This window comes from Lepidochelys kempii, chromosome 4 (assembly GCF_965140265.1).
Source record: "Lepidochelys kempii isolate rLepKem1 chromosome 4, rLepKem1.hap2, whole genome shotgun sequence".
Taxonomy (NCBI): Eukaryota; Metazoa; Chordata; order Testudines; family Cheloniidae; genus Lepidochelys; species Lepidochelys kempii.
Genome location: NC_133259.1, coordinates 141801694 through 141828148, shown reverse-complemented (window position 1 = coordinate 141828148; position 26455 = coordinate 141801694). Strand labels below are relative to the sequence as shown.

Below are 26455 nucleotides of genomic sequence, written 5' to 3'. Positions count from 1 at the left end.
GAGCTCCATGGGGAAGGAGGTGAAGCACCCAGAGGGACAAAACATCTTGAAGAACTCAAATTACTGTAAGGTAAATAACCTCTCCTTTGAGTATACATGCTTATGAGTGCTCCACCATGGGAGACTCCCAATCAGCAACTCAGTGAGTAGGTGGGTGCTGAGGAGGCAAGTCCAAGACAGCTCAGAGGACTGCATCTCCAAAGGGAGTATCATCCCTGGAAGCAGGTAAGCTGGCATAATGGTGGGCAAAGGTCTGGATGGAAGACCAAGTTGCAGTCCTTCAATTTTCTGTTATGGGAACATCCTTCAGTAGAGCTATAGATGTGGACTGAGTATTAGTGGAGTGTGCTGTCACACTCTGAGGGGCTGCATCCCTGCAGAGTCATAGCAGGTTAAGATGCACTCTGAAACTCACTTCAGCTGTCTGAGTGGAAATGGGATGACTCTTCATCCTCTCCGCAAATGATACAAGTAGCCTTGAAGAGGCCTGGAAGGTCTTAATCCCATCAAGGTAGAAGGTGAGGGCCCTTCTGACATCAAGTGTCCGTAGCGTGGTCTTCTCCCTGTAAACATGAGGCTTTGGATAGAATACTGGGAGGCAAATCTCTTGATCAATGTAGTATTTCAAAGAGAACTTTGGGAGGAAGCAAAGATGGATACGATGGGTCAGCCCGAATGGGAGAGCTTGAAGCGATGACTATCAGAAGGAAGTCTTGAGTGAGAGGTGGAGGAGAGAGCAATGGAGGTTTCCCTAGGACCCTGAGAACCAAGATAAGTGTTGTGAGTAGTAGGTTTCCTGCTAGACAGCTGAACTGACTGGACCTCATCAGAACAGGTTAGTTCCATGCAGAGACCCATCTAGGAATCATGCTCTCAAGTTCCAGGATAAGGAATTGGGATGGATCAGAGTCTCTGAGTTCCGTAACAGGAAATCCTTCCTGAGAGGAAGTCGGAGAGGCATTGCCACAGAGAGGTGGAGGAGGTTTGAGTACCACACTTAGTCTTGGCCATGATTAGGATATCCCTGGCTGTTTCCTGACACAGTTTGAGTAAGAGTAGCCAGTATAGGTACATATAGATAGGGACACAGGTAAGGAGTAGGTATGAATTAAAGCAGTAATGCAAAAAAACCAACTGGTCTCAACCCTGTAAGACAATAGCTCAGCCAAACTGAGAGCTAAGGCTAAAGCCTTAGCATAGTAATTAACCCATAAATGAACTTGTATTACAAGATGTCACAGGATAAAGTGATCCCACAGTATTCTTGCCAGCAAGTTAAAAAAGTATGGACTGGATGAATGGACTATAAGGTGGATAGAAAGCCGGCTAGATTGTCAGGCTCAGTGGGTAGTGATCCACGGCTCGATGTCTAGTTGGCAGCTGGTAGCAAGCAGAGTGCCTCGGGGGTTGGTCCTGAGGCCAGTTTTGTTCAACATCTTTATTAATGATCTGGATGATGGGATGGATTGCACCCTCAGCAAGTTCGCAGATGACACTAAGCTGGGGGGAGAGGTAGATACGCTGGAGAGTAGGGATAGGGTCCAGAGTGACCTAGACAAAGTGGAGGATTTGGCTAAAAGAAATTTGATGAGGTTCAACAAGGACAAATGCAAAGTCCTGCACTTAGGAAGGAAGAATCCCGGCTTAGGAAGGAAGAATCACAACGGCTATAGGCTGGGGACCGACTGGCTAAACGGCAGTTCTGCAGAAAAGGAGCTGGGGATTACAGTGAACGAGAAGCCGGATATGAGTCAACAATGTGCCTTGTTGCCAAGAAGGCCAACACCACATTGGGCTGTATTAGTAGGAGCATTGCCAGCAGATCGAGGGAAGTGGTTATTTCCCTCTGTTCAGCACTGGTGAGGCCACACCTGGAGTACTGCGTCCAGTTTCAGTCCCCCCGCTACAGAAGGGATGTGGACAAATTGAAGAGTCAAGTGGAGGGCAAGGAAAATTATTAGGGGGCTGGGCCACATGACTTAGAAGGAGAGGCTGAGGGCACTGGGGTTATTTAGTCTGCAGAAGAGAAGAGTGAGGGGGGATTTGATAGCAGCCTTCAGCTGCCTGAACGGGGGTTCCAAAGAGGATGGAGCTAGGCTATTCTCAGTGGTGGTAGATGACAGGACAAGGAGCAATGGTCTCAAGTTGCAGTAGGGGAGGTCTAGGTTGGATATTAGGAAACACTATTTCACTAGGAGGGTGGTGAAGCACTGGAATGGGTTACCTAGGGAGGTGGTGGACTCTCCATCCTTAGAGGTTTTTAAGGCCTGGCTTGACAAAGCCCTGGCTGGGATGATTTAGTTGGTGTTGGTCCTGCTTTGAGCAGGGGATTGGATTAGATGACCCCCTGAGGTCTCTTCCAACCCTAATATTCTATGGTTCTATGTTGTAAGTGTTGCTAAATTGCTGAGAGGTAACCAGAAGATGCCAGTTTGTACTAGCTTTAGATATTTTTAAGTTAGAAACATATGCGGATACCACAAGAATGCCATAGTAACTAACTGTACCCATGTCTATCCTAGGATATTAGAGACACAAGAGGTGGGTGAGGCAATATGTTTTATTGGACCAACTTCTGTTGGCGAGAGAAGCTTTTGAGCCACACAAAGCTCTTCTCTGAAAGCTTGTTTCTCTCATCAACAGAAGTCGGTCCAATAAAAAAATATTACTTCACTGACCTTGTCTCTATAGTTACTGACATATATGCTAATAAGTTTGGGGTAATGGATTTAATGACCTATGGAAGAAGGGCACCCCAACATTAGTAGGGTGAGGAAATACAAATAAGGAAAAAGGGCTGAAACCCCTACTGAATATGCAGTAGGTATGATGGGCATTAGCTAATCTATGATAAAAGGTGGCTCTTGGCCAGTACACTCCAGGGAGATTTCCTGGAACCTGCAAGGCCAAAGGACCACTCCTGGGTCATCTTACCCATTACAGGGCTTCCTCACAAAAGAGGATGTGAGTATCCTTATTATAGTGCTGGACACTTTGTATTAGCTCAGTCTGTTTTGTTGGTTTGTAATGTTTGTCAATTGCTAATTGTGCTAATTAGACTGATAAACATATCATAGAACCATAGGGCTAGAAGGGACTGAAAGGGTCATCTAGTCTAACCTCCTGCTGAGATGCAGGATTTGCTGTGTCTGACCCATCCAAGGCAGATGGCTCTTTATCCTCTTTTTGACAACCTCCAGTGAAGGAGTTTCCACGACCTCCCTAGGCGTCTGTTCCTTTGATCATCTTTGTCACTTGCCTCTGGATCCTTTCCAGTTTCTCTATATCCTTTCTATACATTGGTAACCAAAAGTGGACACAGTACACCAGCTGAGGCCTAACAAGTGCAGAGAAGAGTGGTACGATCACCTCCCGTGACTTGCATTCTATGCCTCTGTTAATACAACCTAAAATGGCATTTGCTTTTTTTGCAACAGCATTGCATTGTTGACTCATGTTGAGGTTGTGATCCACCACAACTCCCAGATCCTTCTTAGCGGTGCTGCTGCCAAGCCAGTTATCCCCCCATTCTGTATTTGTGTACTTGGTTTTTCTTCTCTAAACGTAGCACCTTAGATTTGTCTTCGTTGAATTTCATTTTTTTGCCTCCAGCCCAGTATTCCAATTTATCAAGATCCCTTTGAATTTTAACTGTTTTTCGTGGTGTTGGCAACTCTACCTAACTGTGTGTCATCTGCAGATCTGATCATGCTGACCACCTCCAAAATCTGTCCGAGTTAATTTGTTCCCAGGCAGGTAGGAAGTGGAATAGCTGATCTCCAAATGGCAGTTGGATGGATCGTTTATCACAGAACCTGGGAAGGTTGGTTGCTTGAGACTCTCAGAGATGTCAGAACTATTTCTTAGAGGAAGGCATGGATGATGACCTCAGAAAAGGGGACCAGCACTTTCTACAGCACTAGATCTCCTTATCTGAAAGTCCAAAGGTCTGGGAAAAGCCTGCTGTTGGTTGTACTGGAATGGCTTAGATTAGTAGCGCTCAGACATTATAGCAAACTGTCTCTTTGTTTCAGGAACAAATTCCCAGAGACCATAAGGTAGCTCCCGAGTCCTTCAGAGTGTGGAGGGAGGCGTCGATGTCAGAGCTGAAGTGCTCGGATGCTTCAAAGGGAAGACCTTCAACTTCATTCTGCCCCTCTCTCGGGGGACTGGAAGACTGGAACCAGGATGCTGTTTGAATAACCACAGCAGTGGCTAGGGCTCTAGAAGCTGTATTCATGGCTTCTAGGAGGGAGATTTTGGCTACCAACTGACAGTCTGAAATAAGGCCCTAAAATGGTTCATTCTCGTCCTGTGGCAGATGTTCAATACAATGCGTGAACTTGGAATGTGTGTTGAAGTCCTGTTTCACTAACATGGCTTGGTAGTTTGCCAGCAAAATTGAAGAGCTGCTGAGAAGTAGCTTTTCCTAGCCAGGAGGGTCTAAACATTTGGACTCCTTATCATAAGGAGAGGGTCTGGAATGGGCCTGCCTTTTCCTTTCATTAGCCACATCCACCACCAAGGAACTGGGAGTGAAAAAAATAAATGCTCTGCTCCCTTGGCCAGAACACAGTACTTTTTATCTGCCCCTTATGGGCAAGCTGGATAGGGGCAGGTGTTTGCCAGACTGTGCAAGCAGGCAGTAACAGAGCATCATTTACTGCAAGGGCAATTTTTTCCCCGAGGGGTGATATTTAAAATGTCCAAAGAGCACTGATAGCATGACAAATGGGAATGAGGATATGGAGGTAAATATTACCATATCTGACGTAGAAGTGAAACTCAAACAGCTTAATGGGACTAAATTGGGGGGCCCAGATAATCTTCATCCAAGAATATTAAAGGAATTGGCACATGAAATTGCAAGCCCATTAGTAAGGATTTTTGATGCATCTGTAAACTCAGGGGTTGTACCGTATGACTGGAGAATTGCTAACATAGTTCCTATTTTTAAGAAAGGGAAAAAAAAGTGATCTGGGTAACTATAGGCCTGTTAGTTTGACATCTGTAGTATGCAAGGTCTTGGAAAATATTTTGAAGGAGAAAGTAGCTAAGGACATTGAGGTCAATGGTAAATGGGACAAAATACAACATGGTTTTACAAAAGGTAGATTGTGCCAAACCAACCTGATCTCCTTCTTTGAGAAAGTAACAGATTTTTTAGACAAAGGAAACGCAGTGGATTTCAGTAAGGCGTTTGATACGGTGCCACATGGGGAATTATTAGTTAAATTGGAAAAGATGGGGATCAATTTGAAAATTAAAAGGTGGATAAGGAATTGGTTAAAGGGGAGACTACAGCGGTCCTACTGAAAGGTTAACGGTCAGGCTGGAGGGAAGTTACCAGTGGAGTTCCTCAGGGATCGGTTTTGGGACCAATCTTTTTATTATTGACCTCGGCACAAAAAGTGGGAGTATGCTAATAAAGTTTGCGGGTGATACAAACCTGGGAGGTATTGCCAATTTAGAGAAGGATCGGGATATCATACAGGAGGATCTGGATGACCTTGTAAACTGGAGTAACAGTAATAGGATGAAATTTAATAGTGAGAAGTGTAAGGTCATGCATTTAGAGATTAATAACAAGAATTTTAGTTATAAGCTGGAGAGTAATGGAGGAGGAGAAGGACCTTGGAGTATTGGTTGACCACAGAATGACTATCATCCGCCAATGTGATATGGCTGTGAAAAAAGCTAATGAGGTCTTGGGATGCATCAGGCGAGGTATTTCCAGTAGAGATAAGGAGGTGTTAGCACCGTTATACAAGGCACTGGTGAGACCTCACCTGGAATACTGTGTGCAGTTCTGGTCTCCCATGTTTAAGAAGGATGAATTCAAACGGGAACAGGTACAGAGAAGGGCTACTAGGATGATCCAAGGAAAACCTGTCTTATGAAAGGAGACTCAAGGAGCTTGGCTTGCTTAGCCTAACCAAAAGAAGGCTGAGGGGAGATATGATTGCTCTCTATAAATATATCAGAGGGATAAATACCAGAGAGGGAGAGGAATTATTTAAGCTCAGTACCAATGTGGACACAAGAACAAATGGATATAAACTGGCCATCAGGAATTTTAGACTTGAAATTAAATGAAGGTTTCTAACCATCAGAGGAGTGAAGTTCTGGAACAGCCTTCCAAGAGAAGCAGTGGGGGCAAAAGACCTATCTGGCTTCAAGATTAAACTCGATAAGTTTATGGAGGAGATGGTATGATGGGATAACATGATTTTGGCAATTAATTGATTGTTAACTGTTCATGGTAAATAGGCCCAATGGCCTGTGATGGAATGTTAGATGGGGTGGGATCTGAGTTACTACAGAGAATTCTTTCCTGGGTATCTGGCTGGTGAATCTTGCCCACATGCTCAGGGTTCAGCTGATCGCCATATTGGGGGTCGGGAAGGAATTTTCCTCCAGGGCAGATTGGAAGAGGCCCTGGGGGTTTTTCGCCTTCCTCTGCAGCATGGGGCACGGGTCACTTGCTGGAGGATTCTGTGCACCTTGAAGTCTTTAAACCATGACTTGAGGACTTCAATAGCTCAGACATAGGTGAGAGGTTTATTGCAGGAGTGGGTGGGTGAGATTTGGTGGCCTGCATTGTGCAGGAGGTCAGACTAGATGATCATAATAGTCCCTTCTGACCTTAATATCTATGAGGTGGAAGGCCTGAAAGTCACTGGCATAAGGTGGTGGTGGAAGCCTGTGGAGATAGAGGCGGTTAGGGACTATTTAGAAAAGCTGGACGTGCACAAGTCCATGGGGCCGGACGAGTTGCATCCGAGAGTGCTGAAGGAATTGGCGGCTGTGATTGCAGAGCCACTGGCCATTATCTTTGAAAACTCGTGGCGAACCGGGGAAGTCCCGGATGACTGGAAAAAGGCTAATGTAGTGCCAATCTTTAAAAAAGGGAAGAAGGAAGATCCTGGGAACTACAGGCCAGTCAGCCTCACCTCAGTCCCTGGAAAAATCATGGAGCAGGTCCTCAAAGAATCAATCCTGAAGCACTTGCATGAGAGGAAAGTGATCAGGAACAGCCAGCATGGATTCACCAAGGGAAGGTCATGCCTGACTAATCTAATCGCCTTTTATGATGAGATTACTGGTTCTGTGGATGAAGGGAAAGCAGTGGATGTATTGTTTCTTGACTTTAGCAAAGCTTTTGACACGGTCTCCCATAGTATTCTTGTCAGCAAGTTAAGGAAGTATGGGCTGGATGAATGCACTATAAGGTGGGTAGAAAGCTGGCTAGATTGTCGGACTCAACGGGTAGTGATCAATGGCTCCATGTCTAGTTGGCACCCGGTATCAAGTGGAGTGCCCCAAGGGTCGGTCCTGGGGCCAGTTTTATTCAATATCTTCATAAATGATCTGGAGGATGGTGTGGATTGCACTCTCAGCAAATTTGCGGATGATACTAAACTGGGAGGAGTGGTAGATACGCTGGAGGGGAGGGATAGGATACAGAAGGACCTAGACCAATTGGAAGATTGGGCCAAAAGGAATCTGATGAGGTTCAATAAGGATAAGTGCAGGGTCCTGCACTTAGGACGGAAGAACCCAATGCACAGCTACAGACTAGGGACCGAATGGCTAGGCAGCAGTTCTGCGGAAAAGGACCTAGGGGTGACAGTGGACGAGAAGCTGGATATGAGTCAGCAGTGTGCCCTTGTTGCCAAGAAGGCCAATGGCATTTTGGGATGTATAAGTAGGGGCATAGCGAGCAGATCGAGGGACGTGATCGTTCCCCTCTATTCGACATTGGTGAGGCCTCATCTGGAGTACTGTGTCCAGTTTTGGGCCCCACACTTCAAGAAGGATGTGGATAAATTGGAGAGAGTCCAGCGAAGGGCAACAAAAATGATTAGGGGACTGGAACACATGAGTTATGAGGAGAGGCTGAGGGAGCTGGGATTGTTTAGCCTGCAGAAGAGAAGAATGAGGGGGGATTTGATAGCTGCTTTCAACTACCTGAAAGGGGGTTCCAAAGAGGATGGCTCTAGACTGTTCTCAATGGTAGCAGATGACAGAACGAGGAGTAATGGTCTCAAGTTGCAGTGGGGGAGGTTTAGATTGGATATTAGGAAAAACTTTTTCACTAAGAGGGTGGTGAAACACTGGAATGCGTTACCTAGGGAGGTGGTAGAATCTCCTTCCTTAGAGGTTTTTAAGGTCAGGCTTGACAAAGCCCTGGCTGGGATTATTTAACTGGGAATTGGTCCTGCTTTGAGCAGGGGGTTGGACTAGATGACCTTCTGGGGTCCCTTCCAACCCTGATATTCTATGATTCTATGATTCTATGAAGCATTACTGTCTCTCCCAGGAATGAAGGGAGAGCGAGTTTCCCTCCATCTGGGTGTCCTCCTGCTCCTGGATGTCTCCTGAGGAGACATAAGGTAAGGGAGGGCGATCCTGTGGTACTGAAGGTTAGTCAGTGCCTATGAATGATGCAGTACCAGTGGGCACTGGGTCTCTTTCTGGTTGGAACCCTATCAAATTGTTCACTGAGGTGACCAGGGATTGCAGCAACCCCACTGAGTGGGTGGATAGAGGACCACAGACAGTCACAACCTCTGGCTTGAGGATACCTGGTGAGGTCCAAAAGAGAATAGTGGTGTGACGAAGTTGGGGATTTTTGTAGTGTTTTACATGAATAGTGGGTGCACACCCCAGTTTCCCTGTGTGCTGCATGTTTAGCAAGGTGATGGGAGAGGGTTTGTTGTTGCAGAGAACCAGCTGTGACCTTGCCTACTGGCCAGGACCCGCAGAAAACAGCCTGGAGATGGGGAACCCTAACAACTGGTGATTAAGAGGCCCACCCCAGCCTGGCCGTCAGCTGGTTCTGGCCGGGGGAGGACAAAGGGTTGAGGAGAGAGAACCCCGGTGACATGACCAATCAGTTCCAGCCAGAGGGGAACAAAGGATGGAAGAGAGGGCCCCAGCAACCTGTTTACCTGGGACAGAAGACAAAGGACAGGGGAGGAGCTGTTGGGGCCAGGATGCCTAGCTGGAAAGTGCAGAGTCTCTGGACTGGGGGGGAGGGGGAGGGCAGAGAGAGAGAGAAAAAAGGCAGAGCCCACCTGCATCCAGGGGAGACTTAGATGTACTGTGCTGAGGGAGGCCAGGTCTGAGGGCCCTGAGAGTTTCTTATGCTGTGTTCAGACGCTCAATAAACCCTCCTGTTTTACACTGGCTGAGAGTCGCTCCGGCCTAGAGAACAGGGTTGCATTAGTCCCTCTGGGAGTGGAGGCCCCAGGGGTCCAGAGCAAGTAGACTCCCTAAGGGGGCCCATTGGGAGAGACAGACATGCTAAGGGTCAGAGAGGTGTGGTTCCAGGAGGCAGAGGAGCTTAACCCCCAAGAGAGAGTGGACCACCAAGAAGGGCTGTTACACTGAAGGGGGTTCTCCCCAGGGACCGTATGGAGCCAAGAGTGGGCATGACCTGTGAGTCCGTGACAAGTGCGTGTGGTGGTCAGGTACCAAAAAAGATCCCTGTACCAAGACCTATGAGTCTGAAGAAAAATCATCCCCTGGGCTGAAGGGGAAGCCTCAGACATAGTTGCCAGTACCAAGGCTGGAGGTCCAACTGGGATTCAATCTGTCTGAGTGGTCCTGGGGAAGAGACCCTGTTAAAGAACCATAGCAGGGGAGACTCCTGTTCCTCAGTACAAACAGATCCTCCAAGGACAGAAATCTGGAGGATTATGGTGTCCAGAAGACTGACTCGCTACCAGGGCCTGACATTGCCAAGATGGTGAGCACTGTACTGGTGAGGTTTGTAAATGAGCTTCTCTAACCTCAGAGCCCTGGTGTCATGGAGGTGAAGGTACCGAGGCGTATAGGAGGCGATCTTGGTGCCTTGGCGTGCCAGTCAGTTCATGCAACTTATCTGGGCCTTCTATTTAACACCCTCTTTAGTCCCTAATTGACTGAAAAGGAGTTTATCATCCTGCTTTTTCCATCACCACACAGCCCTTGCCCCATGGAGCCCAGGACCCAGATCAGCACAGTTCAGATGAGGCAGCGAGGAATTTGCTGATAAGCTCCATGTGGTTTTAATGAAGAGGGAGAGGAGATTGTCTGGCATCAAGAGAAAGGGGCAGGCAACTGGGGAAGCACAGAGGGCATGAAGCAGGCTGAAGTAGACAGGTGGGAGGGAGAGGAGAGACTCAGGCTGCATTATGCAGAGACCTGACAGGGTGGACAAAGCCTGTGAAGGGGTATACAGAGAGAAGGAACATGGCCAGAGCAGCTCAAGAGGAAGAGAACTCTGTAGCTATGATAGCCTGGGGGTCCCTTTGTCCAGGACTCTGGGGAGCATCAGGGACAAGTGAAAATTCCCATTTCCCTACCACAAATTCATAGATTCCAAAGCCACAAGGGATCATTAGGATCATCTAGTCTGGCCTCCTGTATAACCCAGGCCAGAGACCTGCCCCCAAATAATGCCTAGAGCAGAACTTTTAGAAAAACATCCTGTCTTGGCTTACAAATTGTCAGTGATGGAGAATCCAGCATGACCCTTGGTAATTATTCCAATGGCTAATTACCCTTAGTCCAAATTTTACACCTTATTTCCAGCCTGAATTTACCTAGCTTCAGCTTCCATCCATTGGATCATGTTATAACTTTCTCTGCTAAATTGAAGAGCCCATTATTAAATATTTGTTACTCATGTAGGTACTTAAAAACTTTGATCAAGTCACCCCTTAACCTTCTCTTTAAGATAATATATTGAGTTCCTTCAGCCTCTCACAATAATGCATGTTTTCTAATCCTTAAATCCAGCAGTTCCCAAACTCTGGGTCACAACCCCAAATGGGGTCACACCATCAGCAAATAGGGTCATGGCAATCTCTACTGTGCAGAACATGTGTGCGAGGTGACGCTGTACGGAGGATGACATTTTGCTCTACAAAATGGCATCCTCCATGCTGTCTGGGGTCCTGGGAAGAAATCATTAAAATGGGGTTGCGCCGGCAAAAAGTTTGGGAATCCCTGCTTTAATCATTCTTGTGGCTCTTCTCTGAGCTCTCTCCAAGAAGGCTGTTGATAAACTGAATGGTAGACAACAGAACTGGACACTATATTGCAGCAGTAGTTGCATCAGTGCAAAACAGAGGTAAAAATCTCTCTGCTCCTACCCGAGTTTGCTGTGTTTATATGTACATCTAAGGATATTAGCTCTTCTGGTCACAGCGGGAGCTCATGTTCAGCTGATTATCCATCATGACCCCCAAATCTTTTTCAGAGTCAATGCCTCCCAGGACAGAGTCACCCATCCTGTAAGTATGGCCTACATTCTTTGTTCCTAGATGTATCAAAAATATCAAACACACTAGCAGAATGTTACAAAGAGCTCTGAGAAAACTGAGTGACTGGGCAACAAAGTGGCGATGAAATTCAACATTGAGGAGTGCAAAGTAATTCACATTGGAAAACCTAATCCTAACTACATATATAAGACAATGGGGTCTAATTTAGTTGTTACCACTCAAGAAAGATCTTGGAGTCATTGTGGATAGTTCTCTGAAAACATCCGCTCAATGTGCAGCGGCAGTGAAAAAAGCGAACAGAATGTTAGGAACCATTAGGAAAGGGATAGATAATAAGACAGAAAAACATCATAATGCCACTATGTAAATCTATGTTACGCCCACATCTTCAATACTGCGTGCAGTTCTGGTCAGTCCATCTAAAAAAGATGTATTTGAATTGGAAAAGGTAAAGAGAAGGGCAATGACAATAATTAGGGGAACAGAACATCGTCCATATAAGGAGAGATTAAATAGATTGGAACTGCTTATCTTAGAAAAGAGAAAAAGAAGAGATACAATAGAGGTCTATTCAATTATGAATGGCACAGAGAAAGTAAATAGGAAAGTGTTATTTATCTCTTCACATAAGACAAGCAGCAGGGGTCACACAATGAAAGTAATAGGCAGTAAGTTTTAAACTAAAATAAGGAATTACTTCTTCACACGCAGAACTTGTTGCCACAGGATGTTGTGAAGGCCAAAAGTATAACTGGGTTCTAAAAAACAATTAGGTAAATTCATGGAGGATGGGTCCATCAATAGCTATAGCCAAGATGGTCAGGGAGACAGCCCCATGCTCTGGGTGTTCCTAAATCTCTGACTGCCAGAAGCTGGAACTGGACTGCGGAACGTAACCCCAGCGTAAGATGAGACTCGCCTGTACTAGGGGCTGCCCCACAGCCCTGCCCTACCCCGGTACCTGCCTCTTTTTTTCCCTTCCTTGTGCAGGAATCTCGATGATTCTTAGGCACTTCCCAGGAGATCTGAAAAAAAGCAAGAAACTTCAATGTCAATTATCCTTCGCGCATTGCAGGCCACCCACCCAGAACTGCCTATGCTGCACACAGGACTGGAGCCCACCCTGCTGGGTACTGCACCGGCACTGGGGAGACACTCCTTGCCCAAGCAGCTGACAAACACAGACAGGAGGAAAGAGCAGCCAAAGCCAACATGGACTCCTTCACTGTCACAGATTCTAAGTCCAGAACAGACCACTGTGATCCTTTAGTCTGGTCTCCTATACAACACAAGCCAGAGAACATCAACACAATCATTCCCATTTGAACCAGAGCATATATTTTAAATAAGAACCCTTTACCCCAGCTCAGACTCAGCCCATCTATAGTTAACTGCTTGACTACTTACAGCTGCTGTATGCAGTGTTGCTGGAGCCATGTTGGTTCTAGGGTACTGGAGACACAAGGTGGGTGAGGTAATACCTTTTACTGGACCAACTTCTGCTCGTGAGAAAGACAAGCTTTCGAGCTACATAGAGCTCTTGCTTAGGTCTGGGAAAGGCACTTAGAGTGCAGGAGTAGATCTTGAGGGTGCTACAAATGTGGGGTGGTGGGGAGAAAGCAAAGTGTGAGACGCTACCCGACAGGCAGACAAGTTGGAGTTTGAGAGGGACAACTGAGATGAGAAAGCAGAGAAGCAGGGGGCTGGGAAGAGACCCAAAGGGAGGACAAGGAAGATGATTTGATGCAGTAGAACATGGGAAGCCAGCAGAGGGACTCGTGGAAGGGGTAGGTTTTTCCAAGTGCCTGGCCAGTAAGATGAGCAGAATGCATGAGGTGTGGGGTGAGTGTCCAGGAGGCTGGAGAGGAGGGAATTGCAGTCATAAGAGTGGAGAGGGGCCAGGAGGGTTTTCCCAGTGTGAACAGAGAAAAAAGCTGGATCTTAGAGGTGTTATTTAGGAAAAACAGTCTGGGTGTGAGGGGAGAGGAAGGTGTCTAAGGTGATAATCATGTGACAGGGAGGATGGTGTGTTTGCAAGGGAAGATCCATAAACATGGAAATCCTGGGCACCCCATCATCTCAGGCATTGGCACCCTGACAGCAGGATTGTCTGGCTACGTAGACTCCCTCCTCAGGCCCTATGCTACCAGCACTCCCAGCTACCTTCGAGACACCACTGACATCCTGAGGAAACTACAATCCATCGGTGATCTTCCTGAAAACACCATCCTAACTACTATGGATGTAGAAGCCCTCTACACCAACATTCCACACAAAGATGGACTACAAGCCATCAGGAACAGTATCCCCGATAATGTCACGGCAAACCTGGTGGCTGAAACTTTGTGACTTTGTCCTCACCCATAACTATTTCACATTTGGGGACAATGTATACCTTCAAACCAGCGGCACTGCTATGGGTACCTGCAGTATGCCAACATTTTTATGGCTGACTTAGAACAACGCTTCCTCCGCTCTCGTCCCCTAATGCCCCTACTCTACTTGCGCTATATTGATGACATCTTCATCATCTGGACCCATGGAAAAGAAGCCCTTGAGGAATTCCACCATGATTTCAACAATTTCCATCCCACCATCAACCTCAGCCTTGACCAGTCCACACAAGAGATCCACTTCCTGGACGCTACAGTGCTAATAAGCGATGGTCACATAACCACCACCCTATACCGGAAACCTACTGACCGCTATTCCTACCTACATGCCTCCAGCTTTCACCCTGACCACACCACACGATCCATTGTCTACAGCCAAGCTCTACGATACAACCGCATTTGCTCCAACCCCTCAGACAGAGACAAACACCTACAAGGTCTCTATCAAGCATTCTTACAACTACAATACCCACCTGCGGAAGTGAAGAAACAGATTGACAGAGCCAGAAGAGTACCCAGAAGTCACCTACTATAGGACAGGCCCAACAAAGAAAATAACAGAAAGCCACTAGCCATCACCTTCAGCCCCCAACTAAAACCTCTCCAACGCATCATCAAGGATCTACAACCTATCCTGAAGGATGACCCATCACTCTCACAGATCTTGGGAGACAGGCCAGTCCTTGCTTAAATACTCACCAGCAACCACATACCACACAACAGAACCACTAACCCAGGAACCTATCCTTGCAACAAAGTCCGTTGCTAACTGTGTCCACATATCTATTCAGGGGACACCATCACAGGGCCTAATCACATCAGCCACACTATCAGAGGCTCATTCACCTGCACATCCACCAATGTGATATATGCCATCATGTGCCAGCAATGCCCCTCTGCTATGTACATTGGTCAAACTGGACAGTCTCTACGTAAAAGAATAAATGGACACAAATCAGATGTCAAGAATTATAACATTCATAAACCAGTCGGAGAACACTTCAATCTCTCTGGTCACTCGATTACAGATCTAAAAGTCGCAATATTACAACAAAAAGACTTCAAAAACAGCATCCAACGAGAGACTGCTGCATTGGAATTAATTTGCAAATTGGATACAACTAACTTAGGCTTGAATAGAGACTGGCAGTGGATGGGTCATTACACAAAGTAAAACTATTTCCCTATGTTTATTCCCCCCCCACACACACACACATACACACTGTTCCTCAGATGTTCTTGTCAACTGCTGGAAATGGCCCACCTTGATTATCACTACAAAAGGTTTCCTCCTCCCCCGCACCCCGCTGGTATTAGCTCATCTTAAGTGATCACTCTCCTTACTGTGTGTAAAACACCCATTGTTTCATGTTCTCTGCGTATATAAATCTCCCCACTGTATTTTCTACTGAATGCATCCAATGAAGTGAGCTGTAGCTCACAAAAGCTTATGCTCAAATAAATTTGTTAGTCTCTAAGGTGCCACAAGTCCTCCTGTTCTTTTTGCGAATACAGACTAACACAGCTGCTACTCAAACTATCTATGTTAACTATTCACACCAACTACTATCTATTATTTGCAACAACAACAAAATGTTAAAATCCTTACAAGCAGCTCCAACTTGTAGCCAAAAGCAGTGAGAAGGAATTGAGGGAGGTTCAGGGTGGCTCTGCCTTCTATATCCTTGGCTGAAGGCATGAGGAAGCACAGGGCATATGCTCCACCCTGACAGATACTGCTACAGAAAGCTCTCTGGCTTGAGTACACATACGCTTAAGTCAAACAGACATGTGCAGTCACTCAAAGAAGAAAATAAATGGTCCAGCTTTTTCAACTCCCAATCAGCTTCTCAACCTTGAATAAACTAGTTGAATAAACTGAAGTGAAGCAAATATTCTTTCTGAACCTGCTCTTTAAGCACTTCCGCAAACTCTGGACCCAGGTGCTCAGCCAGTGACTTCCACCAGTGGCGTAGCCGGGTGGAATGAACAGGGGGAGCGGACATACAAAAAAGGTGCCACCCACTTGTACTCACCGGGCGGCACTCCGGGTCCTTGGCGGCACCGAAGGCCCTTGCCACCGAAATGCCGCCGAGGACCCAGAGCGAGTGAAAGCCCTCGCCAACGAACCCGGAGCGCTTGAAGGCCCCCACTGCTGAAGTGCCGGTCCCACCGCTGAAGACCTGGAGTGCCACCGGGTGAGTAAAAATGAAAAAAGGCGCCAAAATATTAAGAAGGCGCCACTTGTGCTCAGTGGGGGAGCGGCCACTCCCCCCCGGCTACGCTACTGACTTCCACCAGTTCAGGGCTCTAACTTTAAGACTTTGGCAGCAAACATACTGCGTGAGTATTATTTTATTTAAATGATATCAATTAGAGTAAGTCTAGGCCCTAGTATAGGTTGCAACCATTTCAAATTAAATTTGAAGTGTTTTTAGAAAAGTATTTAAGTAAAAAAACAAATCAACCATTTGTATCCCTCTCGGTAGAGGGATTCTACAACACTCAGTGGAGGAGGGAGCTAGACCTGCAGAGAGGCCATGGACATCAATGGACTGGAATGAGCGATGCTAATGGAAACAAGACAAACACCTACAAGATCTCTGTCAAGCTTTCTTACAACTACAATACCCACCTGCAGAAGTAAAGAAACAGATTGATAGAGCCAGAAGAGTTCCCAGAAGTTACCTACTACAGGACAGGCCTAACAAAGAAAATAACAGAACGCCGCTAGCCGTCACCTTCAGCCCCCAACTAAAACCCCTCCAACGCATTATTAAGGATCTACAACCTATCCTAAAGGATGACCCAACACTCTCACAAATCTTGGGAGACAGGCCAGTCCTTGCCTACAGACAGCCCCGCAACCTGAAGCAAATACTCACCAACAACCACATACCACACAACAGAACCACTAACCCAGGAACTTATCCTTGCAACAAAGCCCGTTGCCAATTGTGCCCACATATCTATTCAGGGGACACCATCACAGGGCCTAATAACATCAGCCACACTATCAGAGGCTCGTTCACCTGCACATCCACCAATGTGATATATGCCATCATGTGCCAGCAATGCCCCTCTGCCATATACATTGGTCAAACTGGACAGTCTCTACGTAAAAGAATAAATGGACACAAATCAGATGTCAAGAATTATAACATTCATAAACCAGTCGGAGAACACTTCAATCTCTCTGGTCACGCAATCACAGACATGAAGGTCGCTATCTTAAAACAAAAAAACTTCAAATCCAGACTCCAGCGAGAAACTGCTGAATTGGAATTCATTTGCAAATTGGATACTATTAATTTAGGCTTAAATAGAGACTGGGAGTGGCTAAGTCATTATGCAAGGTAGCCTGTTTCCTCTTGTTTTTTCCTACCCCCCCCCCAGATGTTCTGGTTTAACTTGGATTTAAACTTGAAGAGTGGTCAGTTTGGATGAGCTATTACCAGCAGGAGAGTGAATTTGTGTGTGTATAGGGGTGGGGGGGATGTGAGAAAACCTGGATTTGTGCAGGAAATAGCCCAACTTGATTGTCATGCAAATTGTGTAAAGAGTTGTCACTTTGGATGGGCTATCACCAGCAGGAGAGTGAATTTGTGTGGGGGGGTGGAGGGTGAGAAAACCTGGATTTGTGCTGGAAATGGCCCACCTGATGATCACTTTAGATAAGCTATTACCAGCAGGACAGTGGGGTGGGAGTAGGTATTGTTTCATATTCTCTGTGTATATATAAAGCCTGCTGCAGTTTCCACGATATGCATCTGAGGAAGTGAGCTGTAGCTCACGAAAGCTTATGCTCTAATAAATTGGTTAGTCTCTAAGGTGCCACAAGTACTCCTTTTCTTTTTGCGAATACAGACTAACACGGCTGTTACTCGGAAACAAGACAGTGGCCAGAGTGGCAATGCAGAAATGGTGAGGTTCTTGGCTGGGAAAGTGACTGACTTGATCCAGCCTTGAGGGGTGAGAAGAGGCAGGAAAGTGGAGATGGGAGGCTAGTAGGTGAGATGGGGCTGTCTCCTCTGTGCTCCCTTGAGCAAACCCACTGTAGGCTCACAGCTCCTCAGCTGTCACCTCTCTTGGGCAGAGACCCGCATTTCTCTCCATCTCCTGACCAGGGTCTTTTCAGGCTGCATGGTCCCATGTTACTCCTGGCAGTGACACTCCCGGAGTTTCCCAGACCTGAAGCAGAGCTCTCACCCACAGAAGTTGGTCCAATAAAAAAGTATTGCCTCACCAACCTTGTCTCTCTAAAATCCTGAGACCAACAGGGCTATAACAGCACCGCATATTCCTAGCAAGCCAGCCTGTCTCAACAAGCCAATATCCTCACTTTGCTTCCTCTTCAGAGGCTCCAAACAGCATAATTGCTCATAGTTTAAGTTACCACACGGCTCTTTCTAAGGAAGTACATTTAGTCTTAAAGTGAAAGGATTACAGAGAAAACATTAGAACAGTAAAAGATCCTACACATACTAATAAGCTTATCAGAGATCACCTCCAACTCCAGTGAGGACTTTAGGAGGAGTCAGGCCTTCAAATGCCACAAAGGAATTTTCCTGGGGTTACAAGTTCATAACAGCTTTAGCTCAGCATTAGCACCCCAAGCATCAGTTAGTCTTTCCTTTATATAGCTTGCGCCTTTGATCTTCAGATTCCAGGAACAGGTTATCAGCGCATAGCTTCAAAAGGGAAGGTTTTTACATAATCCAAGGTGGAAATTTGCATTCACTGCCCCTTAGATATTCCCCACACAAGCCACTTGACCCTGTCTGTCCAAAAGTCCATTCTTGTCTGGCCCATTGTTTAAATGCAGTCCTTTGAAGTTCATAACACTTTCCAGGGCTCATATCTCATATCCCCCCTAGAGATGTCAGGTAGAATCCTGGACCACAACACCACACAACCTTTATATTTAATGAATTGGACTCCAAAGAAAAAAACTAATTCAATGAGATACTTCACAGATATTGCAGGAAACTGGATATTGCACAGGGACCTTAGGAGGAGGCTGATGGCCCTGAAGAAGAGGGAGATCCAGGCATCAAAGTCAGAGGGACGTGGTCAAGGAGGAGCTACCAGGAGGAGAGAAAGACCTGATGGAGGGGGAGGGGGAAGGTGGGGACTGAAAGTGGCAGGACAGAAGATACTTGATATAGCCCCCAAAAGATCCTGGTGTGAATAATGGAGGGGCGGGAGGGGAGAGAGAATCTGCCAGCAGACAGCAGTGCTGGGTCCTGCAGGTCTCAGAGAGCTGGATGGAGAGAGGGCAAAATTGTGACACCTCCGGTACAGCCACACCCAGGAGTTCAAAGACCACGACCCAGGCCGCAAGAAGTCATGAGATTTTTTTATAAAGTAATCTCATGATTTTTAAGCCAAGTTTGAGCTCTTGCTCTCTCTGGTTTCTGAGCTGTTCAAGCATGTCACATTTGCAAACTTTTCTCCAAACCCTGAGGGCTTCTGAAAATGCCAGCCGAGTCCCTCACATACTCACTTGTCTCCAGGAGCTGGGTCATTATGAAAGCCCCAAGTGTTACGAGACTCATAATAAAATCACAAAAAAGAGTTGGCAATGCTGCAGAAGGGCACATGAGGTGGGGGACAAAAGGGGGGCCAGACGTCACCAGAGAAAGGAGGCAGTGGCAGATTTTATTCTGTTTGCACATTATAAGTGTGATCGAGTCATGATCACTTGTACCGAAGCTACCATTAATTTTTAGTTCTGTGATCAGTTCCTCTTTATCGGTCAAGATGAGGGCTAATATAGAATTCCCCATACTTGGTGCAACACATTTTGAGTTAGAAAGTTATCTATAATATTTAGAAATTCCAAAGATGTTTTAGTTCTGGCTGTGACAAATACAGCAATTTCCTGCAATATCCTGGAAAAATCATATGAAGTATATTTCGTGTCCATTATATTAAATGCAAAGGCTGTGTGTTATTGTGGGCCAGGATTGTATGTGACCTCTCTAGGAGGGGACACAGGATGTTAGCCCTGGAAAGTGTTATGAACTTCAAAGGACTGTATTGAACAATGGGTCTGACATGAATGGACTTTTGGACAGACAGTGTCAAATGGTTTGTCTGGGAAATATCTAGGGGAATATGAACGCAAATTCCCTCCTCTGGGTATGCAAAAATCCAGTCATTTGAAGCTACATCCCGAGGAGGGAACCACTGTCTACTATTACATGCTCCTAGAATCTGAAAAATCAAAGGCCAAGCTGTATAAAGGAAAAACTAACCGATTCATGGGGGTGTCTATTCTGAGCTAAAACTGTTATGAACTGTTAACCACCAAAACACCCTTTTGGGGGGTTTGAAGGACTGACTCCTACCAGAGCCCATGCTGGAACGGGGTGGGGAATGAGCTCTGTAAGTTTATTAGCATGTGCTTAGGTTCTTTTTTTATTTAATATATTTTTTCTGTAATGCTTTCACCTTAAGAATAAATGTGCTTCCTTACAAAGATCTGTGTGGTAACGGTGGGCAGCTATGTTATTTATATCCTCCATTAGGTTCTAATATCGTTGGAACTTCTTGAGCTTCAGCATGTCTGATAGGGCCACTCTCAGTCGGGGTTATGGAGTGGATAATAGGATCTGGCTGGGGTCAGTTCCATTCATCTTCAGTTGATCTATTAGCAAAGTGTGCAGACAGCTCGTCACAGCAATCGGTGCTTGGGTCTAGTGTCCAGATTGGTTGATGAGCCAGTTCACTAAGTGAAACAGCCCTGCTGACCATGATTCTGCCTCATGGACTGTGGAGGAGCAGGTGGCTTGTTTGGCCTCCCTCCCTGCAGTGGTGCAGTCCTGTAAGAGCGGTTTGTGCTGCTGGCAGATGGGTCCAGAGTTATGTTGTGCGGTTGTTTGGTTTTAGGCACTGTTGGACTATGCATTTCATTTGCTTTAGTTCTTCTCAGTCAGTGGGGGAGGGGGTAACTAGCACCCAAGAGCTCCTCCTCCAAACTCACTTCATACCCCCCAACAGCAACAGCCCCAGAATGCACCTCTACCCTGAGTGTATCATCCCTGCGCACCCGCACCCCCTACCCATCCTCACAGCAATGCATCCATGGACTGTGCCACAGAACTCAGTAATCTCCATGATGTACACAATGCTGGTCCACTTCCCATCCACATTCCCCAGTCCCTATGACTCCCTGGTTGCATCTCCTGAAATCGACCCAGGTAGACTCCACCCTGGCTCAGACACACACCTCCCTCATTCGAAAGCAGCCCCTGCCCCAGCCTAAATAACCCTCATGTGTGATCACACCCCACATGCACCCACCCTGCTACAGATGGCCCCATAAGATTTGGGTCTTGTGCTCACCATTTTGGCAGGCTGGTTGACTGACTCCAAAGGCAGGGCGAAGATGGCGTTCTTGGCTCCCACGTACAGAGTCCTGGTCTGTGGGGCCACCAGGAAGATGCTGTAGTTGGAAATGGCCTCCTGGAAGAAGCGATGAACCATCTGCTGCACCTCTGCAATCAGAGAGCAAGCACACTGTCTGTCCTGGGCATGGAGCACGCAAGGCCTAACCCAGCACCACACAGGCTGACCCGTGTGAGCCAGGCTAGTGGGGTCACCAATACTGTGCTCAGCTTTGGGATCCAACAGCTACCTGCTGCTTCAATCCAGATGGAAAGAGAGTGCACAATTTTAGCTGCCCTCCCCTGCCCCCACAGCCTGAGAACACGCATGTGCACAGATCAGCGGCATGCCCCACCACGAGACTGCACTTCTCAGCCTGCCACTGCCCAGAGACCCAGTGAGGCTGATACACAGCTCTCACCAGCCTGGTCTGCAATGGCATTTCACCCCTAGCCTCCCTGTCCAGCAGTGGCGTCAGCCCCAGTGGGACTGACAGTGTGCACAAATTCAAGCAGTTCTCCTAAGAGTGCTGGCATTTAGCACCGTGCTCTTGAGCACTGATCCAAGCCGGACTAGTACAGTGGAGAAGGTCTGGGGCTGCAGGAGCCTGGCCTGCCCTGCCCTATGACGTTCCATGCTGCTCCTGCCAGGAAGCTGAACAGGTGGTAATTGAGAAATGTTAAGGAAAACCTGGAGTGTAGACACAAATGAAGGGAAAATGCTTAAGACAGTGGGAGATCACCACAGCTCCCTGTGCAGCAGGAGGGTGCAAGTGGGAGCAGGGCAGGCTGCAAGAGGCAGCAGCTGACTCACTACATCTAGCTGTTACCTGCTGCAGCTTCCAAGGGGAGCCAGCAAGGGGCGATGAGAACTCGCCAATAGAACACCAGGGGAGCCCTGAACAGCCTTTCCACCATCCTCACTTTGCCAGCGTAGCCCTTGGCCTCAACGCCCCTCTGACAAGAGGGGGGCCCGGAGAAAGATTTCATCTCCCCTTCGCTACTGTAGCTCCTGTCCGAGCCCAGCACACCAGCAAGCCGCCGCTGCCTCTCAGTCCCTAGCCATCCTCCTGCCTCCCCTCCTGCATCGCTAGCGTGCATGTGCTCCGACAGCGCCACGAGACCCACGAGCTCTGTTGGTCAATATGCACAAAACTGCCTACGTGCTGCTGAGAGGTTTGGATCCCTTGCCAGCAGGCCCTGATCCTGTGGGCATGCTCGGAGCATGCCTCAGACCCGATACTGGTCAGATCCCACAGAAGGAGGGCAGATGCAGACCACTGAGGGGAGGGCAGGTGGCACCCGCACAAGAGCCAGCAGGGGCCCAAGAAAAGCGGGAGAGAGGTATCAAGCGTGAGCATGTGAGAGAGGCGGTCTTAACTATTAGGCTAGGAACTACCTACAGGGCTGGCCTGGCTTAGGAGCCTGACTTTAGAATAGGGTTCAAGGTGGAGGATCCCAGGCTGAATGAGGCAAGAATCTCTGGGCCTGTCAGCCAGGTGCATCAGGTCAGCCATTTCGGTACCCACACCCCTCTCCTCTCCCAACTGCTCTCCTAGCTAGCTTAGATGTCTCCCTGCACAGCTTCCTGGCTTATTAGGTACCTCACTCTCTCCAAGCATTGCACAGGGTTGAGGATTCCACTAGACAGCAGGGTGCCACCTAGTATTGCAACTCTCAAGTACCTCCGAGGAGCGAGGCCCTTGGGGCATCAGGGTGGGGTGCTCCCTGCTGCAGCTGCTGATCAGCTCCTCCTATTTCAGTTTCCAGCTGGCTCCTCCCAGGAATTTCTCCCCAAATTTGCCTGGTTATGGAGGCAGGGTGGCACTGCATGGATCCTAGTGTACAAGAAGGGGGATTTCCCCTGCACAGTTCTGGTTCTGAAGGGATGCTGGGTGGCAGGGAAGAGGCAACCCTGGCTGGGTCTCTCTTGCCTCATCCCCTAAGGTGCAGTTACACCTGCTGCAGAGTTTCCTCTTGCTGCCTTCAGTCAGCATCAAGTACAAAATTCCCCTAAGCTTTTAAAACCAGCCAGGCATGTGCCCTAGCTGAGCTCAAAAGTCTTTTGTTTCTCTGGTCTCCCTTCCCTCCCATCTAGAACTGCCTCCTCCATCCCTTCACACAACCATGTCACTGTTGGTGCTGCAAGAGCTCTCTCATCTGCAGCACCTGTTCCATAGTACTCTGCTCTCTATAGCACGTCTCTCTGCCTCGCTTACACTTCTTTCATGTCTGCTGAATATGTCTTTTCTTCCTTGCCAGTAACTCCCCCTGCTTTGCCCTGGTGACTGATGCTGCCAGGAAGCTGCAGCCGGTACATTTACACCAGTCACCCACTGTCTTGGATTTAACTGCATCAAAGGTCAGGGATAGAGCTGATTTTCTCTTTTCCATTAGAAAAGTGGTGGAGGTGTCACCATCAGGACATTTAGAGCCAGGCTGCACAAAGCCCTGGAAAAGTCACACTTGGTGGAGCGAAGAGATAACAGGCCTAAGTAGTACATTGGAGGAGGACTGCTACTGACCCCAATATTAAGGTTGCCTCACATTATACCCTCTCATTTCAGTTTTATCTGTGACATGCATTAACTGTGCAGCCATTTCTGAGAACAAGCTTAGGGAACAGGTTAGATTGGTCAGTGCCAACATTTTCTGACCTCCCTCCCTGCCCCCCAAAACAGCTCTATCACCTCCAGGTTTGGCCGCAGGAACGTTGTCCTGGGATCAGCATGAAACTCCATCCAGCTTTGGCTGTGTAAGCCATAGAAAATCTGCCATTTTCAACTGCACTGCATGTCCTCTGTCTCACTGCTCAAGGAATGAATCCCTCATTGCAGAGCTCACTGCAGTGAATGAGTCAGGAGTTGCAGGAAGATTAAGGATGGTTTTACGGTTAAGGTTGACTGTGACCCCGCCTAAGCTGGCATTTGACAAAACCTCCTTCCCTTCCCCCAACTATCTTCATATCACTTTAGGTCCTTTCACAGTAAAGAGAGCAAAGAAATGCCACCAACTTGATATCTGATGTCATTGCTTTACAAACACAGACTTCCAGCACATCTCAGGGGAAAATAAATTAAGAAAAAAGCCAGTTAAAGAAAGAAAATTATGCTGGGCCCACAAACAAGATATTTTCTCAAACAATGGGGCTAATGCACTTCATCAAGCTGAACAAACCAGAGTAAGAACTCAAATCCACCCCACACAGGAGAGTCTCAGATCAGCACTTTGCTTAATATTCCAGCAGCTGCAAGCGAAGTGAAGAGTACTAAATTCCAAACCATCACCTAAGCACACCTGCCCTCCCTGCCTGTGAGCAATCTGCATGGTCACATGTGACTTCTCCACTGCAACACAGTGACTGCTCACCATGCAGGAGCCCAGACAGCTGCAGAGTGAACAGGTGTCAAAAACTCCACCCACCAAACATGCTGGGACTTGCACCATGATCCAGGCTCTGATCAGCCAAATGTTTTAAGTTAGATTTGAATCTATAGAACCACAGAATTTCATAACCTGACACCCCAAGAATTAGGGCAAAATGACAGTACTCCCTAAACATACCCCATAGTCACAGGCACTGAGTAAGAACTCATATTCCAGCATTAGAAGGGACCATTGCATTTATCTAGTCTGACCTCCCGTATAACACAGGCCGGAGAACTTCCCAAAAATTCCCAATCTCTTTTAGAAAACATGCAATCTTGATTTAAACGTTGCCAGTGATAGAGAATCCACCCGCAATCCTCGGTAAATTGCTACATATAATTCATTACCCTCACTGTTAAATATTTATGACTTATTTCCAATCTGAATTTGTCTAGGTTCAGCCCTCAGCCATTGGATCATGTTAGATCCTTCTCTCCTAGATTGAAAAGTCCATTATCAAATATTTGTTCCTCATGTAGGTACTCCTAGGCTGTGATCAAGTCACCCCTTAACATTCTCTTTGTTAAGCTAAATAGATTCCAGAAGCTCAGTCTATCACTGTAAGGCCGGTTTTCTAATCCTTTAATCATTCTCATGGCTCTTTGCTGAACCCTCTCCAATTTATCAACATTTTTCTTGAATTGTAGACACCAGAACAGGACACAGGATTCCAGTTTGTGCTCAGTACAAAAAGGCAAAAATCTTTCTACTCCCATTCAAGATTCCCCCACGTCTTTCCAAGGATCACATTAACACTTTTGGTGAGAATGTTGCACTGGGAGCTCAAGTACAGCTGATTGTCCACCACAACTCCCAAAACTTTTTCCAGAGTCACTGCTTCCCAGGATAGAGCTTCCCATCCTGCAAGCATGGCCTCCATTCTTTGTTCCTAGATGTACACATTTACATTTAGCTATACTAAAATGCATATTGGTTGTTTTCACCCAGCTTACCAAGCGATCCAGATCACTCTATATCAGTGACCTGTCCTCCTCATTATTCCCCACTCCTGCAATATTTCGGTCCTCTGCAAACTTTCAGTGATGATGTTTATCTTTTCTTCCAGGTCACTAATAAAAAAAATGTTAAATAGCACAGGGCCAAGACAGATCCCTGTGGGACCCCACTAGAAACACACCCACTCAGGGATGATTCCCTACTTACAATTACATTTTGAGACCTTGTGGCACCTTAGAGACTAACCAATTTATTTGAGCATAAGCTTTCGTGAGCTACAGCTCACTTCATTGGATGCATTCAGTGGAAAATACAGTGGGAAGATTTATATACAAGCTTATGCTCAAATAAATTGGTTAGTCTCTAAGGTGCCACATGTACTCCTTTTCTTTTTGCGAATACAGACTAACATGGCTGCTACCCTGAAACCTGTCATTTTGAGACCTATCAGTTAGCCAGCTTTTAATCCATTAAAGTTTAACATGTTAATTTTATATCATTCCAGATTTTTAATCAAAATGTTGTGCGGTACCGAGTCAAATGCCTTACAGAAGTCTACTTGCATTACACAACTATTACCTTTATCTATTGTGCATAAACCCATGTTGACTGGCATTGGCATTAATTATATTATCCCCTTTAATTCTTTATTAATCACACGCTATATCATTACTTTGCCTGGGACCAATGTCACATGGAAAGGCCTGTAATTACGCAGAACACCCTTTTTAGATATTGGCACAAGATCAGCTTTTTTCCGGTTTTCTGGAATCCCCAGCCACTCACACTCAGTGTGCCAATACTTATTGAAAAATCAACATTAGCAGTCCAGCAATCTCAGCCAGTTCTCTTAGTTTCTTGGATAGAACAGAACACCCACTGCATCACATAGAATAGCACATGAAGGTGGGACACCTTTTTCCCTCTCTCATTTCCAGGATCCTATAACCTGGTGGGAAATGGTATCCTTGAAGAAAAGATCATCCTGGACTCCACCAGAAGTCCCTGA

General features: G+C 46.8%; 1 protein-coding gene across 2 annotated transcripts in view; it reads right to left on the bottom strand.

Annotated features, from left to right (window-relative positions):
• Nucleotides 1-26455, bottom strand: part of SEMA4F (ssemaphorin 4F) — a 143275-nt gene that overhangs the window by 65661 nt on the left and 51159 nt on the right. For both annotated transcript variants that reach the window (XM_073343166.1, XM_073343167.1), the window contains exons 2-3: nucleotides 21020-21171; nucleotides 12238-12301 (exon numbers count right to left, since the gene is read on the bottom strand). In XM_073343166.1, coding sequence (XP_073199267.1) covers nucleotides 12238-12301; nucleotides 21020-21171 — 216 coding nt within the window. The remainder of the gene's footprint in view (nucleotides 1-12237; nucleotides 12302-21019; nucleotides 21172-26455) is intronic.